Genomic DNA, 14,026 nt, shown 5'->3' on the forward strand with positions numbered 1-14,026 from the left:
TTCCACTGTAGGGGGCCCCGGGTTCGATCCCTAGTCAGAGAACTAAGATCCTGCAAGCCGTGTGGCACGGCCAAAAAAAAAAGTGTGGGTGAAAAACACCTAACTTCCTATCCTGCCTGTCTTTCGTGGCCTAAATGCCTTCTTCCCCAGTGAGCACTGTCCTCAGATGTCTTCTAATTCTGATGGCACACAATGTAATTCTTAGTCACCTTCTGTTTAATGTGTTTACATATGAGTCTTGCCCATAGAATCCTATATTGTCTGATATACTAAAGAGATTGTGAATGCCTTCAGGTCAGAGATCAGGTTTTTCACAAGTTCTGTGTGCCCAGCATTGTACTGAATGATAACAGTAATAATAGCCAATAGATACTGGGCTCTAACTATACTCGGGGCACTGTCCGATGGATTAACTCTTATTTCTTACAGAAACACTGTAGACAATTAAAGTATCCACAGTTTCTGGGTAAGAAAACTGAGATTTAGGGAGATTAAGTTGCCGAAAGTCACATAGCTAATGAGCCTTGGCTCTGGGTTTTGAACCTAGCAGTTTGATTCTGTCAACCATAGTACTCACTAGAGCGCCTCCTAATTCTGGTAATGTCACTTGGCGTGTCTGCTGTTTGAAAGCTGGCTGCCAGACTGCAGTATGTATAAAAATCACTATGTGGGCTTCCCTGGTGGCGCAGTGGTTGAGAGTCCCCCTGCTGATGCAGGGGATACGGGTTCGTGCCCGGTCCGGGAAGATCCCACGTGCCGCGGAGCGGTTGGGCCCGTGAGCCATGGCCGCTGAGCCTGCGCGTCCGGGGCCTGTGCTCCGCAATGGGAGAGGCCACAACAGTGTACCCGCGTACTGCAAAAAAAAAAAAAAAAAAAAAAAAATCACTATGTAAAGGAATTTAGTTATAGTCCTAAAATATCTTCTTTTTTCATTATCAAAACTACTTTCTTGATTGCATTATTGTACTCTTTGGAGGTATAATATGAAAAAGTGTGGCTCTATTCATGCTTAGACTTTCTAGAAAATATGATACTGTGGACCATTTAGCTGAGTTGGTCAGAATATGGTGTCAGGATAATGCATGCTTTTCCACCTTAAGAAGCAGTTGCTTTTTCTTTTCAATACTTCTTCTAACCCCTTAGCTAAATTATTTATTTTTATTTTTCCCCAACATTTTACTTTAAAATTTTTCAAGCCCTTAGGAAAGTTAAAAGAATATTATAGTCAACACCTGGATTAGTGAATTGTTAACATTTTGCCTCGTTTGTTTTACTCTAGGTATATGTACTTTAAAAATCTTAAACCATTTGTAAGTTGTGGATCACATGACACTTGAAATGTTTCAGCATAGCTCACCTAAGAATAGGGACATTTTCTTACATAAACAGAACACTGTTATACCTTTGAAAATTAGTAGCTCCATTGGTTAGTAGCTAGTTCACATTTTAAATTCTCATTTTCTCCAAAACATTATTTTTATGTTCGTGTGTATGTTTAAATTCAGGATTTCATCAGAGTTCACCCATTATTGCATTGGTTGTTAAATCCTGTCTTTTAAAATATAGAATAGTCTTTCCACCTTTTGTTTGTAACATTAACTTTTGAAGAGCTGAGGCCAGTTTTATGAGAGAAGGTCCCACGTTTTGGATTTGTCTGATTGTTTCCTCATTTTGAGATTCAGTGTAAGTGCTGGGAAGAGAACTTCGGAGATGATGATGTGTTCATGAATCACACCACAGGGCACAGGAGGCCTGTCCGCTTCGCTTCTGGTAACGCCATATCTCCTCACTTGTCTGAAATGCTGCCCGCCACAGCTCTCTCCTGTACATATTTCTGTTTGCAATTAGTAAGTAACCTGTGGAGTGATGAATATTTAAACTGTCGTTTCACTTGTCTTATTTTTACGCAAAAACCCTTAGTGGATCTCTCCCCATTTCCTAGAATGTAAGAGTATAAGGGTATTCTTTGTTAAATATATATTTTGCAAATATTTTCTCTCTGCCTATAATTCACCTTTTTTTTTTGGCATTTAAATTTTTTTATTTGTAAATTTTCTATTGAGGTATACTTGATTTACAATGTTGTGTTAGTTTCACACCTTTTTGTTTTCTTAACTGTGACTTTTGAAGAGCAGGAGTTTTTAATTTTGAAGTCCATTTTATCAGTCTTTTTCTTTCATAGTTCATGGTATTTGTGTCCTGTTTAAGAAATCTTCTGCCTAACACAGTGGTATATTTTCTCCCATGTTTTATTCTGGAAGTTTTATGGTTTGACTTTAGTACCAGGTTTATGAACTAATTTTAGTTATTTTTTGTGTATAATGTAAAGGAACGGTGAGGTTCGCTTTTTCCATACAGATATCTAGTCATTTTTTCCCGGCTCCGTCTGTTGAAAATACCATCGTTTCCCCTTGAATTACCTTGGCACCTTTGTGGAAGATGAGTTGACCATGTAACTATGGGTGTCAGTGTTTTATTTGTTTGCTTGTTTGTTTTTTACAATGAGCATAATACATTTTTACCAAACAAGGGATTAGTGGGTGAGTAAAGTTACATTATAGGCTAACATCCCCAGAAATCCTGCAGGTCAGTGGAGGTGTACTAGTTTTAAGCCCTTTGAAGTCAGGGACTCTCATTCATCTGTTAATTGAACAGTATTGAGTGTCCAGCATTGAATAAGACATCCATGGTCCCTGCACTTACAGAGCATGCAGTGGAATGAGGGAGACAGACCATAAGAAGGCGAATGCATACCTGAATAATAACATATTGTGGTGAGTCCTATAAAGGATGAAAAATAGGCTTACAGAGGAGAATGAGCAGAGGACCTCGGAAGTCCTATCTGAGAGGTTTTTAAGCTGGAGCAGCACATATGAGAATCCCGATTGCAGAAATGAAGTTGGCACATTTGAGAAATTGAAAAGAAGCCCCTGGAGTGTAATGCTTCCAGTGGAGAGTGTTCGTAGATAACTTTGGAAATGTAAACTGAGGCCTGACCATGCAGGGACTTGCTGGGATGATACGTAGTCTGGATTTTGTTTGAGTGCACTGGGAAGGCATTGACGGTTTTGTTGCTTGTTTTTGCTTATTTTAGCAAATCATGTAATTACTGTCTAGATCAATAAATTAAACATAACTAGCAGCTTTAAAACCTCCCTTATGGCCCCCCTCCAGTGTTTACAGCATGCCATCCAAAAAAAGCAACTACTGTTCTGACAGCTATTTCCATGGATTTAGTTTTAACTTCATCCTGTTTTTGAACCTTGTGTAAATGAAATCACACTGTGTACTATATAAGTGGAATCGTGGTGTCTGGGTTCTTTCATTCAAAATGACTTTTGTGAGAGTCATCCATGGTGTCGCTCATTTTCCCTGCTGTAATCTGAGGAGTCGTCACGTGATCGGGTTAGCTTTTAAAAGGCGGCGGGCTGTCCTCTGGGGAATTAGGCTCTGAGAGGCAGGAGAAGCAGCCTGGAGACTGCGGAGGCAGCTGTGCAGGAGCCAAGGGGAGGTGCAGGGGCCAGCGTGAGGGGCTGGAGACGTGGCATGAGGCAGACAAGTGTGAGACGTGCACTTGGGAGGTAAGGCTCCGGGAGTTCACTGACAGAGTTCACTGACAGTAGGAGTGAGGGGAAGGGGTGTGTCATGATCCCCAGGTTTCTGGCTTTGACAACTGATAGATGGAAGTTTCATCTCCTCCTCATAGGAGGGACTGGGGGAAGGACACACTTAAGTAAAATAAAAACTAAGAGTTCATTATTAGGTATTTTAAGATGCTTGTGAGGTATGAGAGAAGCTGTCAAACAGGCATTTGTATTATGGGTATGGAGCATATTGGATATTAAAATGGGAAGTTTGGGTAGTTTGCATATTATGAGGCAGCTGCCATGTAAAGAGTTCTGTATTGGAGTTAGAAGATCTGAGTTTCACCATTTTACTCAATTTCTGTTGGCTGCGTGACTAAGGGCAAATCACTGGATCTTTTTGAGCTCCATTCCTTCTCATCTGTAAAATGGGAATGATACTTTGCTTCATAGGATTAAACAACATGTAATATATATTAGGCCTCAGTTTATAGATTTTTGGCCCAGTGGATGCTCAGAAAAGTTCATTCATGCACATGCAATTTGGATTGGTAGGAGAAAGTCGGATTATGGAAAATTTTGAAAGGCATGGAAGGGACTTGGTGTGGTATGGAGTTCAGAGTGTCTTAATATGGGAGTAGACCCAGTGCAGTTTGGTTTAGATGAAACTAAAGAAGAAGTAGTTAGAGGTGAGAAATATCTAGAAAATCAGTCGTTGTAGGTCCAGGATAAGGTGCTGACGAGGGCCTGGCCTGACATGGATGTAGAGATCAAAGAACAAATCAGAGTTCAAAGGAAGAGACTAGACTCGTCCAATGATTAGTTTTACGGCCTCACAGAGAGGGAAGAATCAGTCACCTGTGAACCTGAGGCTGCTAGCCTGGGAAGCTAGAAAAATAGTGGAAGCAACGGCCGATCTGGGGTAGTCTGAAAGGAAAGCTGAGTTAAGGAAGGACAGTCTGTTCAGCTTTGAACGTGTGACTCTTAAGGTTATAGTATGTTGTCTGTGGGTGGTTGGATATTCTCTGGCAGTGAGATCTTGTGGAAGAGAGCACAGGATTAGAAGCTAAGAGGTTGGGCTTCCCTGGTGGCGCAGTGGTTGAGAATCTGCCTGCCAATGCAGACGACACAGGTTCGAGCCCTGGTCTGGGAAGATCCCACATGCCATGGAGCAACTGGGCCCGTGAGCCACAATTACTGAGCCTGCGCGTCTGGAGCCTGTGCTCCGCAACAACAGAGGCCGCGATAGTGAGAGGCCTGCGCACCGCAATGAAGAGTGACCCCCACTTGCCACAACTAGAGAAAGCCCATGCACAGAAATGAAGACCCAGCACAGCCATAAATAAATAAATAAATAAATACATTGTGTATAAAAAAAAAAAAAAAAAGAAGCTAAGAGGTTGCTTTTTCAGGCTTAATCACTAATTAGCTTTGTAGTCTTGGGAAATTCAGCAAATATTGAATGTAGTTATCTGAAAAATGAAGCTTACATCTCCCCTGTCAGCTTTACAGGCTTGTTTTGTGGCTTAAATAAGAATGTATATGAGGGGACTTCCCCGGTGGTGCAGTGGTTAAGACTCAGAGCTCCCAAAGCAGGGGGCCTGGGTTTGATCCCCGGTCAGGGAACTAGATCCCACATGCATGCCGCAACTAACAGTTAGCATGCTACAACTAAGGAGCAGGCGAGCCTCAACTAAGACCCGGTACAACCAAATTAATTAATTAATTTTAAAAAATGTATATGAAAACACTGTAATTGTAAACTCTTACACTATAATTGTAATAGGGTAATGTTATTTCTGTTCTTAGTTCAAACTAAAATAAAATATTTGGTTATAGAGCTAGAGAAGAGAAGAGAAGGGGGAAAATACCAAACTTCTTAGAAGTTTGTGTTTGGAACTAAATCAAAAGCATCAGAAATCTTAGTCTCTGAATACATGTGCCTGAAAACCTCTGTGGACTGTAATTTGGGGAGACTATCTGGAAGTTGATCTTGTGTACAACAATTATGAGAACCAAAAACACAGGTTGCATCTTGTCAATTGTTGGTATTTAACTTGCCTTCAAGTTGGAAGTTTGGAGAACTTTTGAATTCTACCTGTGTACTTGCCCCATGTGTGTTTACGGAATTTTATTTTATTTTTTTCTATTTTTATTTTCTTTTTCACATCTGACTTTTACTACAGGAAAATGATTTAATTAAGTATTCCTTTAGTTTTTAAAATTAATTAATTTATTTACACTTTGGCTGCATTGGGTCTTTGTTGCTTCACGTGGGCTCTCTCTATTGCGGCAAGCGGGGACTTCTCTTCGTTGCAGTGCGCGGGCTTCTCATTGCGGTGGCTTCTTTTGCTGCGGAGCATGGGCTCTAGGTGCATAGGCTTCAGTAGTTGTGGCACACGGGCTTAGTAGTTGTGGCTCGTGGGCTCTAGAGCGCAAGCTCAGTAGTTGTGGCGCATGGGCTTAGTGGCTCTGCGGCATGTGGGATCTTCCCGGACCAGGGCTCGAACCCGTGTTCCTGCATTGGCAGGCGGATTCTTAACCACCGCACCACCAGGGAAGTCCCTGTTTACAGAATTTTAGAACATACCCTTCTAGTGTCTGTGAGCTATATACATTTTTGCCAAGAGTCAGAGTAGGGTAATATTTCAACTCTTAAGCTATATATATAAAGAAATGATTTCTAACCTTTGTCAGCATTATCAGTACAGTATGCTGGTTAGGATCACAGACTCTGAAACCAGACTGCCTGGCTCGAATCCCAGCTGTCAGCTAATGACTAGCCTTGTGCATTTGAGCAAGTCATAACCTCTCTTGCCTCTGTTTCCCCATCCATAATGGGAACTGACATTAATGTCTAGCTGAAGGTTGTTGGGAGCATTAAATGTAGTACTGTATTTAGAGCGCTTAACAGCTCCTGCCACACTCTATAAGCGCTCTTTAAGTGTCAGCGGTGGTTATTATAGAATAGTTAGTCGTTATTTTGGCAGTGACCAAGGAATAAAAGCACATGAAGGAAAGAAACAAATCCTCTCAGAACCTACAGCTGAAGAAAATGGAAGTGGCATAGTGGCAAAAATCTTGGGCTTTAGAGTCAGAGATGCTTACATTCAAATCCTAATTCGGCCCCCTGGTTATAGGGGTTTAAGCAAGACACCTAACCCCTCTGAAACACACTTTCTTTACCTAGGAGACAGGAATCAGATACTCACCTTGCAGAGTTGTTTTGAGGATTAAATGAGTTACATATAAAATGCTTGGCCCAGAGTAGATGCTAAAAAAGCGGGAGTGCTCTCTCACACCTCATGCCCCCCGATTCCTCACTCCACTATAGAGCAGTAAGGGCAGTTTGATTTCCTATATGCTCGCATATTCATTGTTTGCAATTTTAGGACTTCTAAAATTCTTTCCATTTGCTAACAGCAGAATAAACAACAGCTGTTTAATTGGATACACCTTGGAAAGTGTTGTCAGCTTTTGTTTCCTTCTTCCCTTTGCTGTTCTGGGTTACTTGCTTTATCATTATGGTAAATCCTACTAGAACCAAGATGGTGGACATTGTTAGTTGGTCATGGAATTGAACTGGACTGTAGCTTCAGAATCCTCTTCCCAGTATTCTGGCAGCTACAGTCAGTTCATCAGAGTTGATACAGTAGTGAAATCCTCTCAGCCTTAGAGCTTTTTAGAAGAAATGTTTATAGGATTTTCAGAATAATATCTGGGCAGTCCATTAATCCTCTGTCTCAAGATATGAGACTGTCAAACCTTATGACAAAGCAGAGTGGTCTTAGAGCAGTTCCTAACAGCTGCTTATCCATATTGTAACATTGTTACACAGTGTGGGCATTTTCAGACACCTTCTAGAGAAGGCACAATAATTGTGAGCGTATAATGCAGTGACCCAACCAGGAGTGTGCATCGGTATGAGCTGGAATGTGGCCTTAAAATACTCATGCTCTAGGCCTCACCCCAGATTTACTGAATCAGAGTCATCAGTATATAGATCTTGACATGTGCCTTTTGTAAAAGTAAAGATGATTCTGCTATACATACCACTGATTAAAAACAAGTAGATACTGGCAAGAGTATAGGAAATCAGGCATCCCCTCACACTACTGGTATGAGTATAAATTGATATAGTACAGCCTATAAAACAGTTTTGCAGTATCTATCAAAATTCAGATCTGTCCTGGAAGAATACATATATGCATAAAGATACAATTTCAAGAAAATTTCCTGTAAACCTGTTTATAATACCAAACAGTTGTGAGCAACTCAATGATTGTCAGTACGCAAATGGTTAAACATGTTAGGGTAGATTACACAGTTGTTTACTGTGCAACCACTGAAAGAGTGAAGTATGTATGAGAGTGATCTGTACATGCTGATATAGAAAGATATCTAGGACATACTTTAAGTTGAATAAGCAAGTCACAGAATAAACTATTTTAAACATTTTGTGTATAAATATGTAGAGAAATATTTGGAAGAGTACCCACTAAAGTATTTACAGTGGTTATCCATGACTTAGGAGAATGGGAATGGTGGAGTGGGAGAGGATTTGGCTTTTAATTTTTGTATTTAAAATATTTGCAATAAGATTTTATTATTTTTGTAATAACAGAACCACTGGATAAAATATGAATGATTTAAGGAAAGCGCATGGAACCTAATATGTATGTGTCAGGACACTGCTTATTTTGCAATTTACACTTTTAACTGAGACTTATAATCTCTAATTTGGGAAACAGAAAGGAATGTCAAAACTGTTTTGCATGATGGCAAAGAGGATAAAATTTTGTTACTCAAGTTATTGTGAAAGTAATTGAGTTTCAAACAGATAAGCTTTTTTTTTTTTTTTTTGCGGTACGCGGGCCTCTCACTGTTGTGGCCTCTCCCGTTGCGGAGCGCAGGCTCCGGACACGCAGGCTCAGCGGCCGTGGCTCATGGGCCCAGCCGCTCCGCGGCATGTGGGATCTTCCCGGACCGGGGCACAAACCTGTGTCCCCTGCATCGGCAGGCGGACTCTCAACCACTGCGCCACCAGGGAAGCCCACAGATAAACATTTAAGATAAAAAGTATTTGCTCTGTGTCAGAATTATACTGGCTACCTGTTTTAAAATTTTAGTTTGTGCAAATCTGGATATGAAAATTGGATTCAGAATATTTTACTTTAATCCTTTTGCAGTTGATTAGCCTCTAGTCTTTGAGGATGTTAACTAACACCTTTTAATCTCTCTTTTAAAACTTTAGGCCCGATGAGAGAAAGGGAAAGTTAAGGATGCTGGAGCAGAACAATGGATTTCTCTTTCTCTTTCATGCAAGGGATCATGGGAAACACAATTCAGCAACCACCTCAACTCATTGACTCCGCCAACATCCGTCAGGAGGATGCCTTTGATAACAACAGTGACATTGTTGAAGATGGTGGCCAGACACCATACGAAGCTACCTTGCAGCAAGGCTTTCAGTACCCACCTACAACAGAAGATCTTCCTCCACTCACGAATGGCTACCCATCATCAATCAGCATGTACGAAACTCAAACCAAATACCAGTCCTATAACCAGTATCCCAATGGGTCGGCCAATGGCTTTGGTGCAGTTAGAAACTTTAGCCCCACTGACTATTACCATTCAGAAATTCCAAACACAAGACCACATGAAATTCTGGAAAAACCTTCTCCTCCACAGCCACCACCTCCTCCTTCAGTACCACAGACTGTGATTCCAAAGAAGACTGGCTCACCTGAAATTAAACTAAAAATAACCAAAACTATCCAGAATGGCAGGGAATTGTTTGAGTCTTCCCTTTGTGGAGACCTTTTAAATGAAGTACAGGCAAGTGAGCACACAAAGTCAAAGCATGAAAGCAGAAAAGAAAAGAGGAAAAAAAGCAACAAGCATGATTCATCTAGATCTGAAGAGCGCAAGTCACACAAAATCCCCAAATTAGAACCAGAGGAACAAAATGTAAGTTGAAACATCTTTTTGAAAAAATTTGTAATATCTCACATTTACTGGAAGTCCAAGAGACCTTTCTCAGTTTTTATCTCTCCAAATATAAATATTTCTGATAACTTCTTTCATCTGATCCCTAGCATGGAGCTTGGGATGTTATGATAGGTGGTAAGTAAATATTTGCTGAATAAATGAATGGACATCATCTGAGTAAAGAAATATTTTAGAAACATGTGACACTAAAAATCTTGCCTCCTATGTTTCTTTGTTTAATAGCCTCACTTAATTTTGCTTGTAATAAACTGGTTTCTGCGAAATTGAGTTACTTTTAGTGAGGTGGATGGACCTAGAGTGTGTCATACAGAGTGAAGTAAGTCAGAAAGAGAAAAACAAATACCGTGTGCTAACACATATGTATGGAATCTTTAAAAAAAAGTAAGTTATGAAGAACCTAGGGGCAGGACGGGAATAAAGACGCAGATGTAGAGAATGGACTCGAGGACATGGAGAGGGGTAAGCGTAAGCTGGGACGAAGTGAGAGAGTGGCATGGACATATGTACACTACCAAATGTAAAATAGATAGCTAGTGGGAAGCAGCCGCATAGCACAGGGAGATCAGCTTGGTTCTTTGCGACCACCTAGAGGGGTGGGATAAGGAGGGTGGGAGGGAGACGCAAGAGGGAAGGGATGTGGGAAAATATGTATGTATATAGCTGATTCACTTTGTTACACAGCAGAAACTAACACAGCACTGTGAAGCAATTATACTCCAATAAAGATGTTAAAAAAACCCAACCAAACAGACAAAAAAACCTCCTGGTTTCTGAAGATGAAGAGGAAGGGCAGAGAAAGATGGTTAATGATATTGGTTTTCCATTGTTCCAGACCAACTTTTGCTAGTAGAGCTTAGATTTAACCCTCATTACTAGTGTGTTTGCCACAAAATAACCTGAAGTAAATAAAGGAACACTTTTTATAAAATCAGAGTTAGTATTCACGTATTCACTAAATCTTCAGGTAGAGGTTTTATAAAAGTCATTCTTTAGTGGTAACTTAAGATGCCTGCTGCTAAATGTTTTTTAACATCTCGAGGTTTCAGTATTAATTTTCTTAATAAGAAAGGTATGTAACAAATCAGTGCTAGCTTGAATGAAGAGTTTTTAGTTAGTATTCTAATACATGGTATTACTTGAAGATGTCCCCAGACACTGATTTGGGAAGAAATGGATATCTATGAATTTTTGTGACAGTTGTATGCTTTTCTACCTGCTATGCCTGAATAAGTTAATTTATCATCTTCTGTTCAAAGTAATGTTTACATCTTACCAACTCACCTTTTCCTTGGTAGCTGGGTTCCACTGCTTCACACAACTCAAATATGATGTTTTTCTGGAGTAAAGGTCACACTGGTTCTAGGCTCTCACAAGTCTCAGTGTGATATTTCAGTATGTTTTTCTCATTTTTCTATAGTTTTCTTATTTATTCATTTAACAAATATCAACTGAGTACCTAATGTGTGCTAGACACTTTTCTAAGAATTGAAAGTCGGGCAGTGAATGAAAAGTAAAGATGCCTACTTTCAGGGTGCTAATATTCTACTAAGAAGAGGCAGAAAATACACACGTATGTAAATGAGTCTAGGTTTAGATAGTGGTAGGTGCTATGAAGAAAATAAAACTGGGTGATGAGATAAAGAGTAATTGCGGACACTAGTAGTTCTTCCATCTTAGTTCTGCAGCTGTAAAATGAAGGCTTTGAAACTAAGTGGTTTCTGGAATGCCTTCGTATTTCTTATGTCATTTATTAAATGCCCCCCACAGAACTTAGCTCACATAGTATCTTACACTGTTTATTAAATGAATGAATCAGTGGAAGGAGAGAAGTTAACTTTTTACTCTCCAGAGACTTCCACTGTAGCAGTTCTTTCATGGACCTGCAGAGAAAAGACATGTGATGCACTATGATCCTTAGCAATCATGAAAATGCATAAAACCTGCATTTGGTTTTAGCTTAGGTCCTAAGAACCATCTTGCTGGCCCGTCTTGCTTCTGCTCTAGAGAATCTGGCAAATAGGAGAATATCCAATTTTATTTATTAGGCTAGACTTCTTGCCTTTATTGGTAAAAATATTAAAATATATAGTTTAAAATATGTCACAAAATAGAAATAGGGCTGGAAGCAGAGGCAGGAGAAGATAGTCTGTTCATGTTTTGTATCCACTCTTTGTTTTATTGGAATCTAGGAAAAAAATTCAGTGCAGTGATGTGATATTTCTAGTAGTCACTTTTCAGTGAGATTTTATAGCCAATTCTGTCTTTGTTGGATGTCTGCTATGTCTGGCCGTTTATATCACTTAAACCTTCAGTTAACTGTTATATCCAGGAATTAGAATGGTTAGATGTAATTTAAGAGTTTTAGTTCATTTTCTTTTTTAGTAAATCATGTGGGGCATAATTTAATATTTCATTATTTAGGATCTTACAGTATCTTGGGGTAAAGGAATGTCACTTTGACTGAAGATATAGATGTGTTAAGTGGCATTGATTGCACTAAATGTTACCAAGACCATTGCCTGAAAGTTGAGCTTTGGGGGAAAATCCAGGGGTTTTTCTTTCAAAGAAATATGGTGAAAAGCTAAGCTCTTGTTAGTTGAATTTGATTAATTACACTTTTTATCACACATGGGAGGCAGTTATAAGCTTAAGAGATGGTGCCATAAAAGTGATGCTCCATTCTGACAGTAGAACTTTGGGCTGGAGCCCCCAAAGGCCCTACTTGTTGTTAGTGCCATGTCTCTGCTAAGCCATGCGGACAAGGGATGTGCCCAAATCAACCTGTTTTTTGTAACTGTGTATGTGTTCAATGGGGTTTTCTTAACTTGAACAACATCCCTTTTGCTTTCTTCAGGACATTTGTTTTTAAGTGCTTTAATTTTTGATGCTCTTGTGCCTCCTGGTTGTCACTGGGGGTCCACGCCCTTGGTGTTCAGCATTGTAGCAGGCGTCGAAGGGAAAGAAGCCCACATAAGAGTTTGCCCACACCACGGGACAGCTCCCCTCCCCCAGATGCTTGAGGGAAGCGTAGTGAGAACTGTGTGCCTGGGATGACTGTCCTCAAGCTGGGTTTGCAGATATATAGATAGATACAGCTATAGCTGTAGTTATATGGATATAGATGTAGACTTCTTCATTAAAACTCGCTCATAGGTTCTTTTCTGAGACAAAGAAAGCAGACAAAATCTCATCTAAAATAATACACTTCAAGATTTCACTTCTTTTTTCTTTCCTTTTTTCTTCATATTTGATCTACAAGTATTTCCTCCCAATTCTGAGCTGTTTGGCCTTCTAAAGAGTGGCTGTTCTTTGGAACAACCTAAGTATATCTTCTCAACAATGAAAATGTGTCCAAACATCCAGGCAGCAGGAGACCTGAGATCACTACTGAAATTGTATATTTTGTAAAGCTGCTTTAAGCTGTTTTCTCTCCCACCAAATTAGAAACATGTGGAAATGTTTCTGCATTTCTTCCTCCTTGGCAGGTGTAACGCCTCAGGCATGTGAGTGTAGGCCCTATTCAAACATTGGTCTTCTACTAGCACTTTGGTGGGCTTATCCACGAAGGCCAGTCTCATTAACTCTTAGCTTGCCATTTTCACTTATAAAAAGCCAGATGGCTGGTTTGGTCCCATTAGCACTAAGTTAGAGGTTATCTTTGGTTCTCCAGCCTCAGAGTGTTAGGTCTTAAAATTCTTAGAAACTGTTCATTGCATTGCGAACTTACACAGTTATTCAGAAAGTAAAAGAAAAATACACGAACAATTTACTGACTTTACATTTTTCTTTCTACCTTAAATGATGACATAAGTTTTTGGTTCTTTTAGAGAATATGATTTTACTTAATGTTTTGAAAATTATTAAGGATTTTGAATTCTGCCAGATTTGATGAGTATTATTCATCCTGATAAATCTCTTGGGTTTTAATTTTAAAAAGACCAATTTTTGTGTGTGTGTGTGTGTGTGTGTGTGTGTCTATACCACACGACTTGTGGGATCTTAGTTCCCTGACCAGGGATTGAACCTGGGCCCTCAGCAGTGAAAGCACCGAGTCCTAACCACTGGACCTCCAGGGAATTCCCCCTAATTTTTTTTTTTTTTACTTTATTTTTGGTTGCTTTGGGTCTTCCTTGCTGCACTCGGGCTTTCTCTAGGTGCGGCGAACAGGGGGCTACTCTTTCTTCAGGTGCGCGGGCTTCTCATTGCAGTGGCTTTTCTTGTTGTGGTGTGGGGGCTTCAGTAGTTGTAGCATGCAGGCTCAGTAATTGTGGCTTCCGGGCTCTTGAGCACTGGCTCAGTAATTGTGACGCACAGGCTTAGTTGCTCCACGGCATGTGGGATCTTCCCGGACCAGGGCTCGAACCCATGTCCCCTGCATTGGCAGGCGGATTCTTAACCACTGTGCCACCAGGGAAGCCCTCATTTAA

The 14,026-nt window shown here is 40.2% G+C and overlaps 1 protein-coding gene across 4 annotated transcripts in view; it reads left to right on the forward strand.

Annotated features, from left to right (window-relative positions):
* NSD3 (nuclear receptor binding SET domain protein 3) overlaps positions 1-14,026 on the forward strand; it is a 99,971-nt gene that overhangs the window by 22,391 nt on the left and 63,554 nt on the right. For 2 of the 4 annotated variants that reach the window (XM_007469786.1, XM_007469788.1), the window contains exon 1: positions 8,883-9,557. In XM_007469786.1, coding sequence (XP_007469848.1) covers positions 8,883-9,557 — 675 coding nt within the window. Of the gene's footprint in view, positions 1-8,836; positions 9,558-14,026 lie in introns of those variants that run through there. The other 2 variants (XM_007469785.1, XM_007469787.1) reach the window with 2 other exon arrangements.

This window comes from Lipotes vexillifer, unplaced genomic scaffold (assembly GCF_000442215.2).
Source record: "Lipotes vexillifer unplaced genomic scaffold, Lipotes_vexillifer_v1.1 scaffold1383, whole genome shotgun sequence".
Lineage (NCBI taxonomy): Eukaryota > Metazoa > Chordata > Mammalia > Artiodactyla > Lipotidae > Lipotes > Lipotes vexillifer.